The sequence below is a fragment of the Hylaeus anthracinus genome, unplaced genomic scaffold (genome assembly GCF_026225885.1).
Source record: "Hylaeus anthracinus isolate JK02 unplaced genomic scaffold, UHH_iyHylAnth1.0_haploid 0, whole genome shotgun sequence".
Lineage (NCBI taxonomy): Eukaryota > Metazoa > Arthropoda > Insecta > Hymenoptera > Colletidae > Hylaeus > Hylaeus anthracinus.
In genome coordinates this window covers 21,474,406-21,502,191 of record NW_026533254.1, presented here as the reverse complement: position 1 = coordinate 21,502,191, position 27,786 = coordinate 21,474,406, and the positions used below count along the sequence as shown (strand labels likewise).

Genomic DNA, 27,786 nt, shown 5'->3' with positions numbered 1-27,786 from the left:
AAAGGAATAAACGCGGACGATAAATGGCCGTTCGCGGTGTTTTCATTCATCGTTTATTACTGAAGTACAATTTTACTCTCTGTTTCTTTCCCAGTATGACATTGCTCGCGGAATTGTTTCGATTCTGCAAAATAAAAGTTACAATATACATATACACGGAATTGCTGTACCGCAGAGCTTCGCATGTCTGAAGTGGTCTAGGGGGATTGGAAGTTCGGTTAATCGATTTTCCCGGATAATCCGACTATGTTTCGAACTCGACGAAGGTTATTTATTACATAACATTTTGCGAAACCAGCAGCGAGTTATAACAATAATCTAGCGTTCGTGAAGTCTATTTCCTAAACAGAGAGGGCCTTGGAACGACTCCGGGACGTTATTTTCAGGAATGCATTCGTGTTCCTTATCCGTTCCTCTCGAAAATTCATTTTCTTCGGACTACAGATATTGGATTTCGCGGGGTACACATATTTTCTGCGATGTACTCGTACGTGTACAATTGTGCAAATTTCGAGAAATCGTGGAATATTCATTTTTGGATTCATACGTAGTATTGTCGAAAGACTAGAGGATTTGTTTTATTTAGGTTTCTTTTGCAATTGTCCCTGTGGAGGTACGACTTCAATTTTATTTTGTGTCCTATTGGACAGAATATTTTATAGATTCCAAAAATTTTATTTTATTTTGTATGGAAAAGTTCCGTTTGTGCTTCAAGAAATTACTATGATAATATAATGGATTTAATAATCTATTTAATAATAAGGGGGTTGCAGTCGATCACTCGAGAAAGTTTAGCTTCTCCTGTTTTATTTTTGGCGAAGTATTTTCATAAATGCCAGCAAGTATCGGACTTCACTTGGTCCAGAAACATGTACTAAATCTCGATGAAATTCTGCGAGAACTAAGTTGATAAGCTGCGGAGTAAACGAAGGCGGGGAGTTTTCAATTTGCCATGTTTCTGTTTCAAATCTCATTATGGGTAAAATGTGACACGGAAGAATGCCTGTAATGCGATTTCCATAGCTTTATTACGGTATCGGAAATTTTCAATTAAATAAGAGTAAAAATTTCTCCAACTGGTTCACTACCGCGAACGGGTTAAATTACAACGCGTTTCAGATTTCAGTTACGCTAATTTGCATTGACCCGATGCGTCCCCGAATTTTTCGAATAAACACTGCGGTAATTAATTCGATGAATCATGGGGAAAAGCACCGAGCAAAATTAATAATCCCCAAACAAGGAAGAATTAATTATTGACTATACGATTACCCGTTGACATGCGCGATGAACTTTCCGATATTTAGACTTCGCTAATTACTAGTTCGACGATTGTTTCGATAAATTCATACATAAAGACTTCTCGAAGAGCAATTTTCCTTTGATTAATTTTACTTTGGGCTGAGTAATATTTTTGTGCCGTTCCGCCGCTGTAACGATAACTAAAAATTCACGTTTCGACAAAAATTTCGCAAGAATTTCGCAAAAATCCTTCTCGTATGAAAACGAATTTTTTACCGTTTAATTAAACGTCATATGTATTCATCGAGAAATAGTGAACCGTCGAATGGGAGTTACAAATTTTGTTCATAAAAAGGCAGATCATTAAAAATGAAATTAAATGTTCCTGTAGAAATTCAAATTTATTCAGATGGTGTAACGTCTTTATATGTAATTGACGTTGGCAGTTTTTCAAAGCCTCGAGACAAGAAATTATCACACATTTTTAATTTCATGTCATTCTTACGAATGCAAAGAAGATATTTGTTAAACAAAGCAGATTCAGGTCGCAGCAATTAGTGTTTAAAATATTTTCTTAGTAATTGAAAATGAAATCGAAAAACCTACAAGAGTCACGCATTTTAATCATCAGATTTATTCATTTATTTCTTATTTTCATTTAAAAATTGTACTCGCGGGGGTTGATTAATTACAGGAGCAAAGATATCGACAACAATACGTACATTTGCACATTACTTCATTAACCGATAGAATAGCGTGGCGAAGACGATACCTGGGAGTTAATAAAACGGAAACGGAAGGGTCTTGTTCACCCGTTTGCGCCATCTTTGTTTCCGCAATACGATCAGAAAATTGATGATCGAACTACAGAATATTTCATTGGGAACAAACCAACGCTATGTTTCGTCCACATCTGTTTCCCGAATAAAATTTCGGCTATGCTCGTATACAATTATCCGGGCCGCGTATATTGTGCATCAGTTATTGCAACGTGGCTTTATTATGACATCACGAAAATCTGGCGTTTCCTGTACTCTTCGGCGGTTTAATAACGCTCTTCTGTTTCCATACAGAATAATGCTAATTTCAATCCGTAAAATTCCGACGCGACGGCTGCGTCACGTTATTACGCGAACGGAACTTCTGACCAACCTTCTACCAAGTTACTTTAATATTTAAGCGTTCAATTTAAATTTAATCTCACCCTGTTGATCGTGAACTTTTCTCTTGTAGGATACAATATCGGTGGAGAGATTGTTTGCCAATGTTTCCTATGAAAAATGAATGTAGAGGTATGCCGAATAAAATATACAAGAGAAATATTATTTTATTCATTATAATGCCGAGTCGCATTAACGCGAAGGCCTTCTTTAATTTTTTAATAGGCAAATCCAAGTAGGAAGATCATTGAATCGTTTCTCGAAATGATATTCATAGATCGATTGTGTGTCAATGTTTCCTATGAAAAATGAATATAGAAGTATAACGAATAGAATATACAACAGAAATATTATTAGCATTGTTATTAATTAGTTGCATTATCTAAAAAAGCCCCCTCCAATTTGTTAACTGGGCAAATCCTAACAAGGAAATAATTGAGAGATGAGCGACTGTCGCTTCTCGAAATACTTCTTGTGCGCCTTCCGTTGGCCCATTTCAGAGAGCTCTCGATCTAGCCGCAAAAACCGCGAACCTCGGCGTAATTAGGGTGTTTTTTGTTAGCAAAGTGGCAGCGAAACGTCGAAAACTGTGCCGTTGAATCGTGCAAAGAACGGTGTCACGTTTTTACAGTTCGCAGAATCAAAGCTGAGTATTATTCCCGGGGATTTTTATTTCCGTCTGCACGATACGTTTTCCATATTATTCGATGCGGAACATTGCAAACGTAACGGGGGGAACACCGAGTATCTTATTTTTATCTCATGCAATTAACCGGCAAACGCAATTTCGCTGTAATACGAATTATTCCTATTCCCTCCGCCGAGAAATATATTTCTCGAGCATCCTTTAAGACAATTTGCGTCTTAAGCTGCCTCCGGGTTTCGATAGGTTCGAGTTTAAAGACAGCGTGCAGCAGTATCGTTTAAGGAGGCGCTACGGGGTAACCGTTGGAATCGTTCTCGCAATTTTTGTTACAAACGTTGCGGGTGTAATGAATTTACTTCGCTCGACGGAGGAATTCAACGAGAGAAGCGCGTAAAAAAAAAAAAAAAGAAACGGGGCAAGCTGTTTTCGTTTAAGGTAAAATGAAGCGCGATAGCGAACAGGGAAATGGGCTTCCCCGCGATACGGGGGAAGCGAGCTCTACCGTTTCTCTGCCCGGAACGACGATGTAATAGTTACAGACGCAATTTCTTAATACGATATTCCCAGCACTTTTTTCAAATTGGATCTCTTTCAATTCGCGTACAAAAATTCAAATACGTATCCTAATAAAATAAAAAAACAATCAAATTATCGCGAAATGATCACGAACACTCAGGATACGTACCTCAAAACAGATTACGCACCCTTATGAAATAAAGAAACTAAGAAACTTTAAATCAGGAAGCTCTGTGCGCGAGAGCGTCAACGGGTGATTCCCCGTGTAACCGATTCGATGAAACAGGCCCTCACCCGCTGTCTTCGTGCATTATTCCGTCGCCTCGCGAAAACTCGGCGACATTGTAATCCTCCTTCGGTGCATTAAAGCAATCCTTTTCTCGATTTCCAAGCTCGCGACTCCGTCCTCGTTCGATCCAACTCGCGAGATCACTCGAACTTCTTTGCCCTTTTGCAAGAGAAACAGACGGCTCTGCTTTGTAGATAGCGGGATGAATCGGATCTGTATGAAATTTTAATTCCCGCATACCCTCTAAACGGAACCAAAGCTGTCTAGAAGCTTATGCAATGCACGGAGAAAATCGTAAGTCGACATGTTTAAATTTCAAATTACCTCGTCTTAAATTTGACAAAGAATTTCAGTATCGACCAATCAAATGGATTACTAGCGAGGGTCACGCAAGGTCGGTCGAGGTCAACGTAGGTCAAGTAGTAATATTTTCAGCAATTATTTCTATTATAGTAATTGAGATCGAAATATGAGGAGTAGAAACGTCTTCGATGGAGCAATCAAGGAATCGAGATAAACGTAACGAGATTGTTCTTATTATAGTAATGGGGTTGACATTGGAGGAACAGGAATAGTTTTATTTAAATTCTCTAATTTAAATTCCATTGATATTGTAATAAGAATATATCCTATTAGCTTCACTAAAGCGGATTTCTTAATCTAAAATTATAAAAATTACAATGAAGACATATAAACGACACGAATAACCAAGTTTATTAAGAATTAATTTTACTTATACGAAAAGTATGATATAAATAAATAGGTTTAAAATGTAAATTACTTCGTTAAGATAACTAAAAATTAAGAAAAAATAAATTTCAAACTAATTTCTCCTTTACAGTTAACATAGTGAAATATTCACCTAAGGTTATTATCTATATCTTCGAATTTAATATAAAAGAATAGACAGCTTGTGTTACTCTGAAAATAAAGTTTATTCTTACATTAATAACATACATTATATACACTATTTACAATAACCACAGTATAATATTACCTGAAAATAAAGGAACGACAATATAAGTCTATTAAGTAATTGGTCCTAAGTAATTGGCGCGCACAATTCAAATTAAAGAAAGTCTTTCTTTACATTCATGATTGGACTTATTCCATTTTTAAATGTAACAGCTCGTATATTTACTGCTCGTCTATTTTTATAGAATATACTTGCACGGAACTTTGTTTTAACATTTAAAGGGCACGCGTAACGAATCCCGTAGATTTCAGAATTTAAAATACGCTCCGGACGGAAACTGATAATCTCGTAGAGAACCGAGATTAAAAAAAATATAATAAAATATATATGTGAAAACGTGCCACGCTTCGCGTTTGAAACTAGATAACTTTGCGGGCTGCGAGCTTTTATTTTCGCGTAGCTGTCGCGAATTACTGGTATCGTGTTTTGCAAACAGATACGTTATCATTTGAATATCGCGCGAATCTGTCGGGCAAGATAGACGCGAATAGAAAAATATTCGTCGGTAACGTTCGTCGATAAATAAATCCAATCGCAGTCTCAGAATATCTGCTTTTTCCTATCGAACTAAACTGTTTAATTACCAACTCGACGAACGATAATAAATTCTTTCCCGATGGTGTATTCCGTTCCCATAATTTATAAATATTTCTGCCCTCTTTGGCTTTACAGTTTTATTAATCGAAACCGCTCAGCTCCCCATTGTATCAATGTTTAAATTGTTCGCAATGAATACACCGCATCCGGCGCGGAAAATTAATTACTTACGGAGTATCGTATTTTGCATATAAATTGCGTGCTCTTGCGTGCCTCTGCGTGCGCGTGTATTTCTTCGTTTTTTTTTTTGTTCTCGATATTCCATCAAATTTTCTTCTATGTTTGAAATTGAAATTACCGCTCGTTAGTCGAAAATTACCCGGTATCGGTACAAAAGGAGACGATTCTTTTTAAATAAAAGCACAAACGAAGCAACGGGGCCGGGCGTATCGAGTTCGTCCATTAAAATCCTCTTAATTGAACTGGTATTAAATTCCAGTCGAATATCAATTATCCAAACGGAATTGGGGTCACATTATTAGGGGATGTCATACGTTCGATTAAACGGAACGAAGACATTTCTCAAGTAACACAAATTTGCAAATTAATTCCTCGTTATTTTCAGGGAATATCCTAACTCAAAACGTCAGTTTTTCGCAGTGAAAATCATTACAAGAGTAGCCAAATTTACATTTCCGCCAGTAGCACTCAATTGTTACTATTATTTACATTGTTATATATATATATATATATATGTAGTGTTTATTTTGTTTTAAAATTTTTTAAAGTTTCTACGTAGCTCGTTAAATATATAAATTATATTCTATTAGCGAAATACCAAAGAGTGTCGTATGGATTAGACGAGGTATAGTTGACAAGGTTGACTTCGCACGTAACCTGCAATTCCTATCGATCTAACTGACATCTTCAGCAAAGGTATACTTAACGGTCTCTCTACCATTTCCATTTCAAAGCACTCGAGCCGTCGCTGCACTTTATAATTAATCGTTAAAACAGCAGTGGGTAATGAAAACAATAGCCACCCGAGGGTGTCTTTCGATCAACACGCTCCTCGGAACGTGCTTTTTCGACGTTATGCTAAACCGGCTGGAATTCAAGCGACCATGGAACTCCGACCCCGCGTGAACGAGCAACTTATGAAATTTGTTTACCAAAAGTATCAAGGGGGAGAAAGCAGAAGAACCGTAGAGGTCGGGTAATGAAAGGCGAGGGTGCTAGTCTAGTAGTGGCTGGTTCACAGGGTTCTCTAAACTGAATTCTGCCGAAAGAACGCCACTCTTCTGGGGGCGGGGTGGGCTGTTAGTCAAGATCCTCCTAGAGGGATGACTCAGAGTGTGGCATTATGTTGGATATGAAAGATTTTTCAGGATCGTATCTGGAGCGTGGCAAATAAAACTCAAAGATCCCCTTTCATGCTGTGTGCCGCGACCACTTACATCTATTAACGTCTGTGTTCCTTTTGGAGAGGAAAAGTGGATCGTCTCAGTTCTTCAAAATTGTATCGAGAAACTTCCTCGAACAGGTCATTCGAGAATTTTGTGCAAGCAAAAGTAGCCTAATATCGATTTTTCCTATTTCATTTAATTTAATACAATTTTGGTATAAATATGATCATGATTGTAGGACATTGAAAATATTGGGTTGATTCATCAATAACTTCCTTTTATTCCCTTACAATATATTTCCGAATATATTATTGCATAACAAATTATACCCGTTTAGTAGGCAAATTAAAAATTGCTACCAATAGAAAGTCTTCTTACGTACATTTCACGTATATTTCATAAATATTTGAAACAATAAACAATAGTTTCTCAACATTTCTTTCTACATTAACCCATCAGTGGCTACCTGTCGACTGAAAGTTTCATTTTATAAAATAGTTAGAGCTGTGAAAATCTACCACACGCTGCCACCAAAAACTTCACAGCAAAGTTGGTTAAACTTTTAACACACAACGGCCAGCTTCCATCGCTGGTCCCAGGGGATTAAGCAAACTGTATCCCCATCCATGGCTTTTTTTCATAGACACAAACATTGCTACAAATAAAAAAAATAATACCGTTACAAAAGGTTCGAGCGAGTTTTATTAGAAAATTGGATTTTTCCATTTTTTCGTCATCGGTGGTCAACAGAATTAAACGACAGCATTGCAGTATTGGGGAACTGCAATTTTATTAGAGAAATAAACTCGTATTGGCTTTTTCATGTAGAGAAACAAATATGACGTTCAATCCGTATGAAAGCCAACGTTAAAAAAATGGTATCGAGGTGTATTACCAAAATGAATATTTTCCCAATAATAATTGATATAATAGTAAAATTTTAAATAATATTATTCTCCTTTCATTTCTATCTCATTATTGCCATAAGAATAATCTTCTTGATTTTATTTCGATTTCACTCTTCCTGCATTGGAAATATTCTTCCAATAATACAACTTGCTGGGATTAAACTGAAATCAAACTCGTTCACATTATTTCCCACGATGATCGACTGCTCAAGTATCATTATGTGACCTTCCTCGACCTCGACTGACTTTACTTGACCTCAATAACGTCGATAGAAACGATAGATTCCTCGATGTAAACTCCCCCAGACGCCATTTCCTAATCCAAGTTCCAGAAAACTCGCTCACCCAATAAACGTTCGCTATTTCCGCAACTTCCGAGAAACTTCGAAGAGATTAGTTTGCTCAATAGAAGCGACGCCCTAAGATTAAAAACTGGATTAAGAAGTGGTGGGGTTTAATGACCTCAGACCGCAAAGAAGCTACTCCAATCAAGACACCTAACTGCAGAACCAAGTTCCTTCGCTTATTCGTCGACGGGAACTCAACCGCATTGGTAGTCAAAGTATTAAGTGTGCTTTGTGATATTTTTTTTTACAGAGAAAGATTTAAGTGATGTTTGTATAACTTTGAGAATATGTTAAGTACGGTTTAAAGCACATTTGGTAATTTTTGCAATAAATTTCACATCAAAATCTGAGATATTGCGTAAACTTTAAAATATAGGTAAATTATTCTCAAAATTAAGAAAAAATTAAGGCAATTCTTCGTCGTATAAGAAATCACGAAGAACGCTTAATATTTGACCTCCTTATGCGATTTTCCCCCTTAAGATGTATCAGACGGTCTCCTCCAGCGGTAAACTCTGTTTGAAGAAACGAAAAGACGATTAAGGGGAGGAAAAATTCTTGAAACCCTCCAGAACGCTCGAGACTTGCCAATCGATCAACGTCCGTACCCCTAATGCCTCCCGAGAACGTATTCGCGGAATGTACCCGATACAGTCATCGGGCGCGCCAGTTTTTACTCGAATCAAGACTCCGTCAGTTTTGCTCGTTCGTGCAAATATTCATGGTATGCCCCAATTTTGACTACTCCTCACTGTTTGCTCGTCGAGAAGTCACGATTCGAACTGTCGGATGGGCACCTGGTCGATTAGAGAGAAGTTCCGATTTGTTCCGTGACGGGCTCATTTTCAGGAACGTTTGTTTTGGAAACCGAATGGTCGTGGGGAATTTGAATTTAGCGATGTGGTTTGTCACTGTTTACACTTCGAGTATGTGGGATTAGAGTTTTGTTTAAAGTGAGAAGTATTAATTGCAGGGGTCGCTCGGGAGATTGGTGGCTCTGTTAGTGGCACTTTGTGTTAGAATTATTTTTATCAGAAAGAAAAAAGTTAGAAAACGATAGCATTTGAAGGATAGGATAGGCTTCTAGTCTCAGATGAGTAATTGGATTAATTTTTTGATCTTTAATTGTTCTAATGGCATCATAGAATTGTGAGGATGTACATCTAGAATCTCACACTTCAAGAAAATATAATTAATGGATAAGTCTATTTTTCATTCATACAAATCGGAAGCTTGGTTATATTCGTTTCTGTTTCTCTACCACTGGATCACCGTCCTTCCAAAGAATAATTGATGATTCCGAGATTTTGTAGCTTCTCACGTGACACACGGATTTTCTGCAGGCTTTGTAGGTGAAAAATGATTCTTTAATGGCAGACAGGCTGAGACGCGATCACGTGAACACACTGCCGTGCTTGCCTCGAGAAAGCTCACTATAATACTTGCGAAACTCAGGTTTTACGACTGTAAAAGCAAAATCAGACTACCAAAATAATTGTTCATCGTTGTGTTAGATCTGCTTCAATTCCTGGTCCTCTCACAGGATCCTTCGATCGCCCGTTAATGGCACGAAAGGGAAAGAGAACCAATCGTTTAGTTGGCTGACAGAAATGGGCCGTGTCAAGCCGATAAAAGGGCCTGAAAGAATGAAATTACGTTTCACCTGACGGTCGATCAGATTTTCGTTTAACTGGGATCCCCCTCTTGCTGCCCGCGAGCGAATGCTGATGGTTGGCGGTATCCTGGACAAAATTGACTTTAAAATTTCTCTCTCAGTCGCTTATTAACTCTAGCTAGATACACCCCATAAGAGGATTACGCTGTCGTTTCGAAGGTTGCCTCGAGAGATCGGAAGGAATCGGTTTAAAGCTGAGGCCCCTCAAACTGAAGCAGTTAGAAGTTCGAGAAATGTCGCTGCTCGACTGGAAGAATCGTCGTTCCACCAAATCCATTTATTTACTTTAGACATTTGTGGCCCTCTCTCTCTTTTCAATTTTTATTCACCACTACGTTGTTCAATTATCTTTTCATCTCCACGAATATAAATTCGTAATCAAGCCTCTTTTGCATTTTATTTCATTTCTTTCTCAATCATTTTATAGACTGAATTAATTTATTTACTTTATACATTTGTGGTCCTTCCTCTTTTTATTTTTATTCACCATTACGTTGTTCAATTATCTTTTCATCTCCACGAATATAAATTCGTGATCCTCTTTTGCAATTTAATTTAATTTCTTTCTAGATTATTATATACTTATCATTGAATCCCTTTTTTCTCCCAATTATGAATGTATAATATCTCGAACTGATATCTGTTTCAAGATAAAATCCTAGAATCTTGAATTGATCTATATACCTAGAACCCTCTTATTTTGTCCTCGTGAAGGACGTGCCACGGTCACAAGGATTCCTTTTAAGCTCCCCCTAATTACCACCACGGGAAAATAATCTCTCCATTCATGAAAATTAATTATACGTCTCCGTTTGGAGATGACACTGGCACGACGCTGATAACGTCCCTGGATTTTTGCAGTTATGCTCTAATCGTAGATAGGCCATCGCGTCGGATCACATTCTGAAGAAGACACTCGAAGGTACTAATTAATCGAGCGAATGATTCAATTCAGGTCAGGTTTCGGACACCGTGCGGCATTATAATCTGTCTTCAACGACAGTTACCCTCTCCCTCCAATTAGGATTTCATTAGGAGACAAAGGATGGGAATTGAGGAACTGGATATCGAGGATTCCGTCTCCTCTAGGACTTTTCAGAGGAAGGATTCGTTGAGCTCTGCTCGATGAAAACTGCAGGAAGATTCGTCGCTTGATTATTCAACGATTAGCAATCCGAATGCCTCGTTCGCTTTTAATCCTTTGCTCGCATCGGTGCACGCGTTAATTGAGTGCCATGAGAAAACTAATCCAGACCGCCACATCACGATACTCTTCGTGTTAGAAACTGCAATTAAAAAGATCAAGGAATGAAATTATCGAGAAAACTGCGACACTGCATAGTATAATTTCTTTTATTCGTTGAATCATAGCTGTTCATATTATTTTGTCTAGCCTTTGTGTGACGCATAGCAATATGCAGTTTGACAAATAAAAGACCTGCGTGAAACGCTGACATACGTTTTGCCCTGTTCGCGGCGCACAAAGTAAAGGTGACGTTTACGGCCATCTTCGCCGGCAAACTCCATTAAAACTTCGTTAAAATTCTGTTCCGTGCCTGGCAATAAAACCATTCTTTCTTCGGGGCTCGCTTACTTCTCGCGAACATGCGTTACTTCCAGTTATAATTTGGCACTTTTCATCCCCAGCACAGAGCAGTGGAAGAAGACAAAATATGGCCCGGCATTCGAGGCCATTTCCTTCTAAAAATAAACTGCGAAGTTTTTCTCTTAAATTCAGGCAAAATTACTCAGCCTTTGTCTCGATAATCCCAGGAAAAAATATATATTAAATGCAGAACAATTTTTGCACTTAAATAGTTCCTTTAATAGATCAGACCGTTTCGAAGTAGAATGAGTCGAAACAAGTCAGACGGGGAAACCACTTTCAGGCAATAACATTTTGCCTTTGTCATGATAATCCCAGGAAAATATATATATTAAATGCAGAACAATTTTAGCACTTAAATAGTTCCTTTAATAGATCAGACCGTTTCGAAGTAGAATGAGTCGAAACAAGTCAGACGAGGAAACCACTTTATTAAGGGAACTTTCTACTTTGTCACATTTATCAGAGTAAATACTGAACCAGTTTTCGTAATTTATAGCAATATTTCGAGGTCATTCGAGTGGTTGCTTTGAAGTTTAGAGCTACTTGTAGCGAACACGGGATTAACAATTACGAAGTAGAATAAGACGTAACGTGTACGGCGCTCGAATGTAGTCAACTTCTTCCCCGGAGTTAACGGTAAAATAGTTTTTACAACCTTCCCTGCAGTTTATAGGCGGCTTTAAGGCCAATGTGAGTTACAATATTCCGAGATTTTGTAGCCTTTATAGGCAACGCAGAGGAGTCCACTGCGAAGTGGAACGGGACGACAATAAACGCGGCCTGTCCCAGTGTCGGTAGAGAAACGGTTTCCTTTTCTTCTGTGAAGCACTATATTTTTCTCCATCGCGCTTTAAGACGAACTAACGACTTTTGTTATTAGTGGTGATTTTCGTAAATAATAAGTGAAATTCATATCTTCCTAAATATATGTATAACATACAATATATAAAGGCTTAAACAGGCTGAAATGTTTATAGCTCTCACCTCAGTATTTTCTACAAGGTTAGTAACCAATAATTAATTACGTTGTATGACAAGTAAGGTCCAAGTAAATTCAATTTTATTTGAATTTATTTTCATCGTATACAATTTTTGTCAGTTGCTAAATTAAAATTATTTATTTTACAACGCCTGATTCGTATAGATATTCTTAAACCTACCGATAAAGACTCGAAATTTGAGGTTTGAACGCCTCTTAAATAAACGATCGTTTCCCACAGACTATTGCCTGTTGTATTATTTTTATACTTTGTTTTCCTTTCACGTAGGAATGTGTTCATCTCGCAATTCGATATCCTGGTCTTCTTAGGAGATGCCGCAGACCCAAATAAATAGAAATGGTCGGGAACGGAAATTCTTTCTGAAGAGGCGAAGCACCGTTTTGACCGACGCCGTGTATATCGGGAATTCCCCGTGAAATTGATAAACGAGCCGTACCGGCAGCATCGAATTCGAAATTCGTGGTTTGCGTGAATCCACGACTGACCTGCATGTTTACGAACCGTGCGCGTTCGACAGTTCGCTGGTCGACTTTTCTAAATATTGAAATTTCCCTGATATCGCTCCCGGGCTGCACAACGAGGCCACTCCGGGCCCTTGTTCTCGCATTAAGCTTGCATGATCAACAAGTTACATCGGTCGTTACACGTCGGATCACTCGCGATACGCGTTTCTAGTTCACACATATATTTTTGAGCGGAAAATGCGCTCCATTGAGACGCTTTACAATTTTTTTGTGAATACTATTGGGTGTAGAAATTAATTTCCCGACTTTTTAAAGTAAAGTTACCATTTGTTTGTAAATAGACTGCGGATTTTTATGTATTTGAAAGTTCATATCATATCTGCAGGGTAAAATAAATTTCTCTTTAGGTTCAATTTTTGTAGATACAATTTGTATATATTATTATACAAAGGTTGGCAGTGTAATATAACAAAATGATTAGTAAATATTTCTACGTATTTAGAGGTGCCTACCTCTACTCGAACTAGAATTATAAATGTGTGAATATAATGACATAGAATTAATTTCTACACCCGATAGTTGTTTCCACTAAGTACCTACGTACAAAACACTTTGGAATGTTTGAATATTCTGCAATAGAAAATTTCATTTCCCCTGTAACTGATCCCCCTGCACCTTTTGTAGCGTCGTTCATTAACTTAATCCTTCCCGTTAGATGTCGTGTAAACTATTAACAAGTTCGGAATGTCGAGGAAAATTTGAAGGGGACAGTAAGTGGATGAGCGTTAAACAACGCAAGTTTCCACGGGGAAGAATGCGAGTGTAGTATCGAAGTGGCTCTTCAGGGGCGATATAGACTGCAGGAATTCTCGCGGAAGAGCGGAGCGTAGGATAATGAAACGTTGATGAATGACTCTTCGCGAATTGCCAGGGTCCGGGGAAATTTCATGGAGGGAACGCAGATTACGAGAGAAAGAGGGAATTTGGAAGGTAAACGGGAGTAAAAAGTGGACTCGTAAAGCAAACGGAACACGTCGATTGCTAGAAAAGGGACAACGTTAATTTAACGTTAAACAAGGGAATCGCGGACTCGGAAAGATAAAAAAACTCGTACCGTTTTTACTTTTCCAGCCAGATAGAAGAAAGATATTCTACCGCCAAACAGAACTCGGGATAACTCTTTTTTAAATTATGTTTCAACAAGAAAAAAGATTATATTTTTTTTTTATTCTCTTATTTGATTTAGATCGTGGATAACGAATGTGAAATTGCAAAAGAATTCCAATTTATCTTTTAATGAAATAGAAACCCGAAGGATGGTCCCTCTTTCGCGTTGCCTTTTGAACAAATACTTAATAAATTGGAAGAAGAAAAATTTATTTCGCGAGACCACTCGCCTATCTTTGACCCGAGTTAGCATTTGGATTCTTGGCACTTTTTCAATTCCACGAACACGTAGACACGAGTACCGAAGTATGTATTTGCACGCGCGCGTATGCAGCCTGAAATGTTGGGTAAAATTATTTGCTCGATTCGTTCTTCCGCGCGGATTCGCTTCAATCGCTCCCGCGAGCCGCAGAAATTGCTGAATCGAACCTTAACCAATACCCGGAAGAACCGAACTTCTCATCCGGCGAAATTTATTTTCTGCGGTTACGGATAAAAAATCATATCGGCCCGAGCCGAGAATTATTTATGGGATTATATTTTTCCGTGCCGAAGGAAACTTAATCCTTTCGTTTAGAAATTACGACCAGTCTCAAATGCACCTTAATAATCATTAATTATCATCTGAAGGAACTTATCGAGCCGAGAAATATTTATGGGATTATAATTTTCCATCTAATTCTTTCATTCAAAAATTAGGACCAATCTCAAATGCACCGTAATAGTCATTAATCGTTATCATCCGAAGTAATTTATTGCGTCCAAAATTATTTATTAAGTCATGTTTGTCTGTAGCAAAGAAAACTTAATTATTTACTAGCATACATTCTCGTAATGCAATTTTGCTTACCTATCGCGGTACGGTAAAATATTATTGTTTCTAAGTAGCCTTCTTGAAATAATAAAAATTACTGGAATATCGAAGAACAGGTCTCGCGAACAATCCAAAGAGCCAACAAAATTTCCTCGAATTTTCCTTCCAGGGCAGCAACTCCTATTCGCGTTTGATTTCGCGCGCGAACTCTGAGACTCGATTTTTCACGTCGCGGATTCCTAGCTCGAGCTTCGTTTGTCAGAGTCCCACAGCTTTCACTCATTCGATTCGTTGCTCACGCAGATGCCAGACGACGCAAACTGCCGCTCGTCGACCGTGGAGACTAAACGGGAGACCCGTCCTCGACGGAACAGAAGAGACCTCGCTTCGGAACTCGCTTTCGTCGCAAAGCAAGGATCGCTGTAAACGACCAACGCTACAGAAAACGCAGAACGCTCAAAAGCTAATTGAGTATTCAATTCGATGAAACTCTTCGATAATAGCCGCCCTCGAGGACGTCCCGATGCTCCATCGGAAGCTAATTAATCACGTTCGCTTCGAGTTGAACGGCTTCGAGGAGACAATCGAGCCGCGACCTAAGGCCACCCGAAAGATCGCCGAGTTCCCGATTCGTTCGTAGTCGATTCACCGGAAAAGATCCCGTCCGATCCCCGTCATTTGGCTGTCGCGTCCCGTCATCGAGCTTGTCGAAAGTTTGACCATTCACGGGCGAAAGTTACGAAGCAAGTATTCATCGAGTTTCCACAGCAACGACCCAACTCGAACGATAGTACAGCTGAGCGTGTAAGGGCGTCGAGGATGAGAACCCACGAAGTTCGATAGAAGCCTTAATCTGGCGTTCCGACGGATCCCCGAGTCCGGAACTCGCTTCGCCACACTTGTGACGACCTAGACCAGCGTTTCGGTGACTTTGGCGCCTTGAACTCGACGAATTCTCGACGGGAGGGGGATCTCCCTCGATCTCTCTCCGACCAAGTTCTCCTCGAGGAGAGAAGATCCTAGACATTATACAGGCTATTTCCACGACGTTTCGCAACCGCCATTAAGCAAATGGTAGGCATCATCTCCGTGGCGTGTTTCGCGCGCACTCGAGCGAAAAAGTCGATTCTAGTCTGCCAGGCGCACTTAACGCGACGTCTCGTTCGCGTTGAAACGTGACTCCTCGTAAAATCAACTTGCGAGCTACGTGTCCGGGATATCAACAGACAAGGCTCGTAACTGTCGCGGGACGCCGGCTCGGGATAAGTCTGAAGGACGACTTTTCCTGGGGATGAATAACCCTGACGAAGAACCTAGACGGCAATAAAAGTCCGATCCAGCGCTGGACTGAAATTTATCCAGGTTCGTTAGCGGACTGGGGGGCTGCACGGTGTATTACGACGACCACAGACTCCCCCTAAGACGCGAGGAATCGAAGTTTCGAAAGACAATAAGAAATCCGATTTCCGAAGCGGGAGCTCGTAACCCAGAAACCGCTCGAACGTCGTAGGTGAAGGAGCCCGCGGTAAGTTGCCACGAGTGTTCGGTCGCGTGGGTCCGTTACCTGTACATCGATCATTCGCCAGGCACCATAGAGACACGAGAAGAAAAACAACGAAGGGAAAGAGACCGTGGAATACTTTTCGACTGTTAAAAGTTCTCGAAGAGATCGTCGAAACGGACGCTAATGGTCTCTCGGGGCGCAGAGTATAGCCTACCAGCGAAGCGCTGCCAAGGGTAACGAGTTTCCGACCTAAGTGCAAATAACGTTCATCCCTGGATCTCTCATTCCCGAGGGAACACGCTCGACGCTACAGTAGTTGCAAACAGTTCCGCGAATCGAAGAACTGGGAACCGTTTACCCGATAAACAGACCTGGTGTACTTATACGGTAAACTCCCCGATCCTCGAGATCGGGAGACGTAACACCGCCAAGCTCACGGTACCTATTGATCATCCCGTGAATCTCGTCGGTAGGATCGGGGATCGACTCTGTCCAGGTGGGCCAAAGAGTGGAAGCTTTGATGAATAAGCAGAGGAAAGGGAGCAGGACCATAAACAGAGCTGGATTTCCAGATAAGTCACCGTAATTCCGTCACGTTCCAACTCTTTGATCGATGGTCCAGCCCGTGAATCTCGCTTGTCGGTCTTCAACAAACATCCGAGGACCAACGCTGTCCGATCGGCCTGGCGAGCCAGAAGCTTCGATAAACATAGCGGGAAAAGAGACCAGAACTCTAAACAGACCTGGATCTCCTGGTTGCTGAGATCGGTCAACAAAGCTACGTCACCGTTGGACTCGTCCATCGTTCGTCAGTCTTCGACAAACATTGGAGGATCGAAAATCGCCGCTGCCTGGTCGGCCAGGCAGGCGAAAGGGTGGGAGGTTCGATAGATAAGGAGGTTGAAGGGGTGTGGAAGCGGAGAGGCGATCTGCGAAGCTTGGCGCACAGGTTGAGCACCGGCAGCGGAATCGGACGCTACGCAATTGGTTCGTTCGGTCACGGTGGGGCAACCGGGCCCAGCGGTGGCGGGCCTGTGGAGGGGTTCACCGGCGCTGAGGGCACGGACCCCGTCAACGGTTGCCTAGGTGGGCCGCAGCCGGTGGTGGGGTCTAGAAGCGGCGCGGTGTCCGCGTCCGCTGGTGCCTCAAGCCGCAGTGTCCTAAGTCGGCGGCCCAGTCGCGACTTAAGCCCATCCAAGTCGTCCGAGGGCCAGGATGCGCCCACCCACGGGGGCGGGGGTGGTGGCGGTGTCGGTACCGCATCCGGTGCTGGCGCAATCCCTTCCGGACAAGATTGGCGAAGGCTAGTCGGCAGCATCAGGCGCAAGGTCAGCCGGAAGACTACTCAGAGCAGCGCCAGCATCTCCGAGGCCGGTCTTCAAGAGACCAACCGCAATCAAGATGACTTTCTCAAAGCCACCATGAGAATCTTCCTGGTGGTGTCGCCACCGATGGGACGTGTTCAGGTATCTAATTTCGTTTCTAATTTCGATCAAATTCGGAAGCTGGACATTGCAAATTGTTATCATTAGGGAGGAGATAAAAATGACAAAATATGTTTCGAGATATCAATGTTGTATACGGGATGTTCAGTTCTCTCTCTCTCCCTCTCTCTCTCTAATTTCAACTTTTAACGCGAAAAGTGCAGCGTAGACAAAGAAATTGGCACGAGTCGTTGCCAAGGATTATAGGTTTAGGTTCGGTTCGCTGCAGGCCGTATTACTCGCGGCACGCGAGGCCGAAACGTGGGATTTAATAATTCTCGCGGGTATTAATTCGTTACGGTGCAAGCTATTGCTAGATAAAGTGTTACTGGCTGGCACACATGTCCGGCCCGAAATAGGCGGCGTTAAAGCCTAAGGATCCTCGAAACTTTCCGCGCAGTCATCCAACGCCGACCTAGTTCCTCGCAAACGGCACGAAAGTCTAGTATCCTCGAACCTGATCGCTGCTATGTATCAGGCCTTTGCTTATAAACGACGTTAGGGCTGATTTTCGACTTGTATCGTTCCCATTCTATCCCCTCGTTTCTTGAATAAATCCGCCTTGGGGATACTTGAAAAGAACCCACTTGCTCGGAATAAAATCGTCCACTTATCTTCTCGAGTGGCACTTACGAACACCGACGATCTCTCATTCGTTTTCCTCGAATGGAAACCTAGAATCGATTTTGATGCTTTCACCGAGGATAGGTGGCGATTTTAATCTCGAAAATCGAATCGAACGTAGGACAGAGTAGAGATCCTAAAGAGGTGCAGCAGCCTAAGTAGAAAGCGTTACGCAAGGTGTAGATGGATGTAGGATCGAGTAGAACTTTTGAGTTTCTTGTGATTTTTTGTTACAGAGAAATATTTGCTGAAGTCTTTTTTAATTTTGATTCACTGCTTCCAGAAAGTAGCGTTAGATTCCCACGTAACAATGCTTATTATTGATTCCAAAGATTCACCGCGAGATCCACCTCGGTAAATACCTATTAGAATTCTACCGTTGTATCATCGTCATTCCCCACGGCCAGATTTGGTCCCCTTCCCACAGCTCGTGGAACCATTTTCACAGACCAGTTCGTCGATCCGTATCAGCACGATTTACGGAGATATCCTCTGATTATCTCCCAGGGGGCAATTAAAACGTTATCGAGATATTTCGTCGAAAGGCGTGTGTGCGCGCCATCTAAGCAAACAGTTGGATCGAGGCAGGTGCAGCTCCGACTGACGACCTGAAAAGTGATCATCCATTAGCCGAATCGATCGATTCGTCAGCCTGAATAGCCTACTACTATACTCCCCTCGACAACAAAGATTATTGGCATTACCCCTTGCTCATTATTCTCCGCGCGGAGAAACATCATTGAAACGAGAATTCGTCTAAACGAGGACAGATCTCTGGGATTATTTGTCCTTCGAAACATCACGCGCGTCCTTCGGGAATAGGTGCCTCGTTAATCGCCCTATTTCTTTATTCAGTTTGAGAAATTGTCGCCTCAACGTCACGGGGAATTCCTGCATTATTCCACTGGGATTTTGTCTTTCAGTTAAAGGGGTACAGTGGGTCCTCGATTATTGCACGAAAATTCCTCCAGTGATCCACTTTCGTGCAATAATTGTAGTAACCGATGCAGTGAGAAGGGTTCCACTTATTTCGCTCATCCAATTTCCTTTGTTGTTAACGAGGGGAGCACGATATCTTCTTTGATATCAGTGTTAAGCCTTGAGCAACGAATCATTGGACCAACCTTAGAACCACAACTAGCTATATTTTATAGTTGTCATTCTTCAACGTATTGACTTTACGAATTTCCTTTCTGGGTAGATTCAACAATCTTGGTGAAAACGTTCAAGTACAATATGCTTCGAGCGACAATATCTACAACGTAATATTGAAAAATGAATCGGGCTGTGACACGATCGTCCGCCTTTCATGGGACATGATAATCGTTTATCGATTTTTCCGAGTAGACAATCTCCAGTTTTTTTTTTCTTTTTGCACGAGAATATAAATTTTTTTTTCAGAAAAAGGATGGAAGATTCGAGGAGTGAACGATAAATCATTCTAAGCGAGCATTCTATAAGTCACTGTCAGTCCTATCACGTCCTTTCCATGCATCCTTGAATTTTTAATAGGAAAGCATCACGGTCAAGACTGTGTCTCCATTATTTCTTGTCATATAGAGTGTCCCGTAACTAGTTGTACGTCAGAGCCTTCCAGGCTCGGTTGCTGTTCATCATCGGTATACCCCGCGCCTACGAGATGGCAACCAGTATTAGTCGGCTTGTAGCCTCGGTTGCTGTTCATCAGGGGCATACCCCGCGCCTACGAGGTGGCAACCAGTTCTAGCCGGTCTGTAGCCTCGATTGCTACTCAACAGGGGCACACCCCGCGCCTACGAGGTGGCAAACTGGGCTTAGCGCAGCGTAATTTCGGTTGTCACTCACGAGGGGTATACTCTGCACCTACGAGGTGGCAACCAGAAGTAATTCGATTGTAGCTTCGGTTGCAACATAACCTTCTCAGGCCTAATAGAAGTGTAATTGAAAAATGAAACAGGCTGAACGAACACCATATAAATTTGATATTTCATGAGCAGTTTCTTAGAAAACCGAATCAGAATCTAGTATACCTAGACGATGTATCATTTTATGCAAGCGTTCCCCGTCGTAAATGGCTGAATTATTGCCGCCACTGTCGCTGCTAATATCACAGATGTGCGAACGAAATTTCGAAATTGCATAACCAAAGATGCTTGTCTCGAGGACAGAGGGAGAATTTATCGCGCTGGACGGTTCGCGTCGTGGAAGAAAGCTTGCTGGGTCGCGATAACGTTTTAACTGCCTCCCGCGGCAGCTGCACCGGATGCATGCTGAAGTTGGCTAATTCCTATTATCTTTGGCTCCCTCGGTTTCCATGTTTCTAGAGCATCAGCCATAATCCAACCCCAGGTTCATATTATATACACATTCGATCCGTCTATTTTCCCTGGTACATTACTTATTTCGCTGATGTTTCGTTTCCACACCTCGTTGCTCGCCCACGCTATTTTCAATTAGAACAAATTTTTACGTGAAATTATTTATTGAGAGGGAAGGTTATATTATTCTCCTTCGCGAATAATTTTAATTATTAGTGTGTGTGAGGCAAAATAGTATTGAAATTTGTTTACTTTAATTATAAATAGAGTGCGAATATTTTTGCATATTCATACTTTCACAAGTGCAGAAGACGCTTACGAACTTAAATCTAAACGTGTTTTATTTTCTAAACGGTATAATATGTACATTATTGTTAATATTTTATGAATTTTTAGATTTCCTCGTATTTCCATTCGTCAGAAAATTTCCGACAGAAATGCACGAACATCAGCAGTCTAATTATAAATTATAGTCTCTCAGATTTCTGAAAACCCTGAATAAGGTCGTTACTTAGGACTTCAGAATTCTACGTAAATTATAATAGATATGAATTGCGTTAATGGTCCACGCGAAATGTCGACGAAATTATCGTTGTAATTTGCAGAAATAATAACGTGAGCGATTAAGTGGCAAGAACAATGAGTTGATGTACGTTGGTGTGACGTTCCAGGACCTAGATACTAAATTATTCCTGGATTATTTAGATGGCATGTGAAATTTAATTAATTACGAAATATCGATCCTCGTCGAGTATAAGTTTATCGAATCATGGACGTAATGAAAGGGCTTTAAAATTTCGCGATGGGTGGTTCTGATATACGGAACATGAAGAGAGGTTGATGTGACACCGGCGAGGTTGAGTAATTTTCGTTTGGATGGATCAGCAAACATGATTCTATGACGTGAACTATAGTTTGAGAGACAGAACCCCTGCCTGCATTTATGACATATAACGCTAGTAGTATACACATTAAATTCAGCTAATTTCCCCAAGCATGAGATCCGTTTCATTGAATAACTACAGCACTCTATTGTTATGAATGTTGAACAGCGATTAGCATTATTTTAGCAGTATTTTATCCCCGTTTCGTAGTTTTCTAAGAAGTTCTAAATAGTAACAAATATCTCCTCTTGATGACTTTTCTCCATATCCGTCTTCGTTTAGAATTTCAGTAACTCTTTCATCGAATTTTTCGATTTCACTCGTGATGGAAGACCCAGCATAATGTGTTCCGCTCTTACAGAACGCATCGATCATGTTGTGGCCCAACAAGTTTCCGCAATTATCGCATAACGTCAATCCAATTGACATTAAACATCGCACTCGACCCATTTCCCCAGAAATCGAAGCGGCAAATATTGACACTGTCATTGACACTTACATGTTCTATTTCGAGCAAACCCAAACGGCAATCTCGAATTCGAGAATCGAAACGTTGCGAAAGGGGGCTTTATGACGACTGGGAAAGATTTGTCTAGCTATTTCTATATTTCGATCAAAAACGGATTGTCAATATTTTGTTCGAAAAACGTTGACTCTTTCGATCTACTTCCTTCATTAATAACGCCAACGTTCCTACCACTGACACATGTCTAGTCTAGTCAAATAACTTTTAGCCGCGGTACGATCGAACATTTTCCGCCCAGAGGGCACCGTGGAACGATTTTTATTAGAGCGTGCATATTTCGCAAAAATCCTAGAATTACTTATGCCACAGGATTCCGTAGACAACGTTCAAACGTGGGAGGATAAACGTCGATACCAGATGAACAAAAGAAAAAGTATAATACCCATGTTACATTGCGAAGAGATGCTTGGCAGTAAAATTAAATAACCGTGAAATACGAGGGGAAAATATTCGTGCGTGCATCCCGACAAAAGGTTGAACTGAAAGGAACTGACATTGTGGAGAACAAAGGAATTCGTACTGTTAGCTTCTTAGGATTTATTTTATAATGCTTGCGACTGGAATGTAGGTGCTTCTTTATCATTGGGTAGCTGTTTCTCGATTCACTACCTTCTAACGCGAGTGTGTCGAGCTCCAAGGGCAAGGGTTACTCGAGGAGCGTAGGGCAAACGCCATGAGCACTTGACTACTAACACGTTGACTGCCAGATAAAGGTGACTGCGCATGACCCCTTGAAACCTCCACTGCAGAACCGCTTGTAAATTCCTGAATGAAATTACACATCGACAAGAAGGGGTAGTTCCTACTCGCGGCGATGCGAAAATAAGGTCACGGGCCGAAGGTTGTTCGCGAGGACGAGCAGTGACCGCAGAGGACAGATTGAAATTCCAACGGGGTCGTGCGCATGCATCATTCATTTCGCGTAGCGAAGGGTGGGTGCGAGTAGGCGTCGGTATTTATCCTGAAATCGATGAGATCGAACAGATGGGGGAGAATCGAATGGGTTTCGATACCAGCCACGCCGCGTACGCTCATTTCGGTTATGAAGTCTCGGGAGGAACGATGCCTCGGATAATCTTTGGCTCGACGCCAGCCGTCTTGAGCGTCGGGGAAAGCTCCTGCCAGCTTCTCGTCGTCGCTCTCCGACGCGTCTCCACCCCCTAGTCGATGTACCTTATCGGTCGTGCCAGCGCACGTTTTTCGCCTCGAATGGAAATACGCTGTCGAATCGCTTCGGATAGGTGTATCCATTAGCGACGCGTTTCGAGGGGTCGCAAAGGGAGATCTAGGCAAAGATAGCATCCGCCAACAACTGTATCGAAAGCTATCTACTTTCTAAATACAATAAAATAATTTTTGGAAAAATGGTATAACCGGCGGTATCGAATAGTCTCAATGAATATGATGTCTAAAGGGGATATAATAATGGCAATAATTTGCTTTGTTTTATGCCCGACAATGAGTTTATTTCCGCGTTTCAGGCCGTGTTGGACACGTCTAGGGACTTACGTTCCGGTATTTAAAATTAATTTTTAACCACAAGCGTGAAATTGGTTGAGGCCGAGACAGATGTACTAATAAATCGTGTTCGGTTGGACAAACTGACAGCTTTGCGGTAAAATATCGACATCATTCCGGACACCAATTATCAGGGGAGAGAAGTGTACTGCATACCGTTTTAATAGGATTTCACGCTAGCCGGGCATCGCCGCGTAAACGAATCCGGATCGCCACTCGTCATTAATTAGCTCCTCTCGAAATAATTTGCCGCCGGCGAATTACGTTGAATCGATTCCGACGCGATCAACTCTGAAGAAGTAATTCCACCCGTCCATTGATCGCATAATGAGCTAGACAACAATAGAGAAACATGTTCACCGCGACGGCGTGATCGATGAACTGAATTCGACCCTCGCCGATCGATTTCGAACGGAACCGATCCGTTTTCTCTCGCACGGACTGGATCTCGTTTCGTATACACGTTCGACAAATAGCAACGAAAGAGCCGTAGTTAATTAACTGGATTCGCTTCGGTAATTCTGCGCAATTACAGTTATTAATTAGGTATAGAGTTTCCAGGAATTTGGCACTCACACCCACGTGGAGTTGGAGAACCCGATTACAAAGAAAACGTTGTTTTATATGAAACTCGGCAATACAGCGAAATACACGATTTCAGAATACTCCAATCTGAAGTGCGACGGTACAGAGTATTTGAATGCTATATGGTCGAGAAGTTCTGCAACCTTCTGACTCGACAGGCGAGAAGAATGAGTCCCCTTCCAGAAAGGAAGGATTCTAGAAAGGTTATACATGTAGTGGAGAGGGAGCTATGAAACACGTTTCAGTTACGAAACGTATACGCAACAGAAACGTGCTAGTGACGTTCAAAAATGGCATTGTTCCCTTCAACCGCAGCGTGAACCCCAGTCCTTAAAGCAAGCCTTAACAATCTTTCCCCGCAACGTATCTCTTGGAGTACAGTCAGCGCTGAAGCCGCAGGAATCCTCGCAGCAACCCAAATAAATAACACTGGCTGGTAGCCATTAGACGATAACAACGCGGACCCCCTTATGAATATTTACAGCGTTTATTATTCGCTCCTATATTTCGACGGCGATTCAGCAATTCTCCAAAACCAACCACGGTCAAGTCCTCATGAAAGGAGTATCCAAGGTGACCTGGAAAATGCTTTTGAATAGGACCAAATGTTGTCAGCCTACAGGACTGTCCAATACAAACATAAAAGTATATGGTTAACTTTGATGAGTAAACAACCAACTACACGACACTTAATTCCTGCAAATAAATCCTGGAATTATAAAGTCAATTAATATTCTGCCAGTACATGAAGTGTTAAGCGACCTTCAGGTTCGCCACTTACAAAGTGTTACAAGGCGTTCCCTTGTCGTGCTGTCGCGACGCAACGAAGGATCATTAATCAGGAGCGTCGGCTTCTTCGTTATTCCCCGGAACATAGTATAGAAGGGTGCCAATGAGAGTCCAGCGATTGACAATCGATCAAGTTGTAACTCGAAGGAAACGTTGCCTAGTCACGCGATTAATCATTACGCGATTCGGTCACTGGAACCGCCGGTGACAAATTGTAAGGAGAACACAGCTGGAGATACCTTGGCATGCTTCCTTCAAAAATTAGCGGGAAGCTTCGATTCAACCTAGAAAGTGTCTCTCGACGCACAACTCGGAGATCAATTTGTTATGGCAGCAGCTCGGGGCGGCTACAGACAGGGGCGAGGGGTAAATTCGGTCAAGGGTGACTTTATTGCTCGTAGAGGGGAATAACCGTGAGGGAAGGCACCTTTGAAGAAACATCGATATAAATCGCTTTCGCGAAACAACTTGGCCACTCGAGGGAGGTTTTGAACTTCCAACATTCAAGAAACGCGGACGTGGACAATAGAGGAATTCAGGAGTGGACAATTGTGAGACGCGGTGAGCGGAACGACACGTTGGTACTACAAAAGAATCGACAACTACCCTATACACTCGAAATATACCCCCAAATATTCATAATTATGGTGGTGAATTGAAATTGGAGACCGACGCTCTAGTTTCGCTGGTTCTCCCTCGTCCACCTTCTCTCGAACTTTCTGCGGTTCATCCAACCATTTAATGTTGTTTTCTACGTTTTTCTGTGCCATTACTTACCCTCTCCTTTCGTCCTCTTCCTCTCTCAATGCTGCAAGACCACCCTATATCTTACTGGGGTTTCCTGGCTCTTCATGGCTCTACCTCTTACTCCGTGGTTCTCCCTGCTTTCTAATCTCTTTACGTGCTTTTCTATAGCCGTACCCTTTTCTATCGATATCTCTTCAATCTACAAGCTTCTGCTCTTCTCTGTTTCTGTCAGGATCTCCCTGTCTCTCCCTGGCTCTCCCTGGTACTCCGTGGTTCTTCTTACTTTCTAATCACTTTACGTGCTTTTCTATAGCTGTGCTTACCTTTTTCTATCGATATCTCTTCAATCTACACGCTTCTGTCCTTCTCTGTTTCTGTCATGATCTCCCTGACTCTCCCTGTTACTCCATGGTTCTCACTGCTTTCGAATCTCTTTATGTGCTTCTATATAGCTTTTCTTTCCATTTTCTATCGTTTTCAGCCTGTCCCGACGGTGCAAACAACCCTATACCTTTCCTTTTTCTATCTGTCTTCAATCTACGAGCTTCAGTTTGTTCTTCTCTATCTCTGTCATTACTCTATCTGTCTCTCCCTGACTACGTGATTGTCACTGCTTTTTAATCTGTTTTCATCTGTCTTTATAACTCTGCCTACCCTTTGCTGCCGTTTCCTGTTTTTTTGCAATCTCCCATCTCTATCAGACTCTCTTTGGCGTTCTCCGTTTTTGCACGGCTCTTCCTGCTTTTTAATCACCTTTCGCAAACTCTCCGCAGCTGTGCCTACCTCTTACTTTCATTCTCTGCCCCTTCCAACCCGCCTAGCTTCCCCTAACTTCCTCTGGCTCTCTATTGCTTTATCCTTTCCCGCCCTCAAGGCCTTTAGCTGTGTATGATTGTAGCTACAACACGGGCTTAGCAACCTCTAGGTACCCTAGCTAGAAGGAGGCCAGTGTACAATCACTAATTTTAAAGATGAACATAAATTAACAAAATAAGTAATGAATGATTCTTCAATAGCCAAATTTTTCAACAACAGTACCGGGTTAGCGTGAATAATTCAACCCGTCGCGACTAAATTTTCACATGCCAACTGATTTTCATGTTCCTGACAGCTACATTTCCCCAGATCTACGATATCGATTTTTAAACATCTCCTTCAAGTACTGCTTTCAAGATTTTTGCGACGACCAATACCTGAGGAATCTCAGCTTCGAGTACCTATGTAAAGACGGCTATCGTTTGCAGGGGAATTTTTTGACGCCTCTCGATCGAAATATTCATCCGCAAACGAGGTGCCTCTCGAGAGATTCTCAGGCAAACATTCGAGTCGCGAAACGACAATCGTTATCGGTCGCTTTCAGGACAATCTTTCGTTAAAAGAAGACCTTTGTATAACGAAGAATCTTCGGGAGAATAATTAAACGATATGCAAACAAGACTTTTCCATCTCTCGAAAGAATGAATACCTTAACGAGAAGTTGCTGGGAAAATGAAAAGTTTCGTCGGGTTGGTAGGAGTAGCCAGTAAATTTTCAACTTTTCCCCATCAACCAACCTTTGCACTCGGAACTCCCTTTATCTCCCTTATCTCCTTACAGAATTAATTTTTTTAATTCTTCAGCACTGTCGCTCATACATTAGGTGACGTGTCGATCAACGTGTTAAATAATTGTAGAGTATGATTTTGGTGGCATTCGAGACCGAGTGTCCAATAAGGGTGGTTGGGTGTAGAGTGTGAGAACGAGATCCCCCTTAATTTTAAAATTATTCTAAAAAATATCTCCCATAGAGAAAAAATTGTTTCCAGGCGAAAGACGATCCTTCCCTCAGAGGTTAGCTATCCAGGGTAAAAGCAGTGTTTGCGTAGACACAGTTAAGATTGATTCGTCATCTGGAAGGCTTCTCAGGCCTTCCAATCTTGGCTGCAGCCCCGCGCGAAGCGATATCGGGGACAAAATGGAAAGGGTGGCGCGGAGAAAGTAAAAGGAACGGCGCCACCGTCGTTGTCATCCTCGTCATCTACCCTGACGTATCCTTCGGCGCCAATCCTGGCTGATTGGAGTGCGCGGAAGA

General features: G+C 41.6%; 1 protein-coding gene across 8 annotated transcripts in view; it reads left to right on the top strand.

Annotated features, from left to right (window-relative positions):
- The window catches only part of LOC128886200 (pleckstrin homology domain-containing family G member 5-like), a 93,172-nt gene that overhangs the window by 32,672 nt on the left and 32,714 nt on the right, over window positions 1-27,786 (top strand). Inside the window, exon 1 of one of the 8 annotated variants that reach the window (XM_054140923.1) lies at window positions 15,192-17,727. The exons of the other annotated variants lie outside the window; for them this stretch is intronic. Coding sequence (XP_053996898.1) covers window positions 17,683-17,727 — 45 coding nt within the window. The 5' untranslated portion in view covers window positions 15,192-17,682. Of the gene's footprint in view, window positions 1-15,191; window positions 17,728-27,786 lie in introns of those variants that run through there. 8 annotated transcript variants of the gene reach the window in all.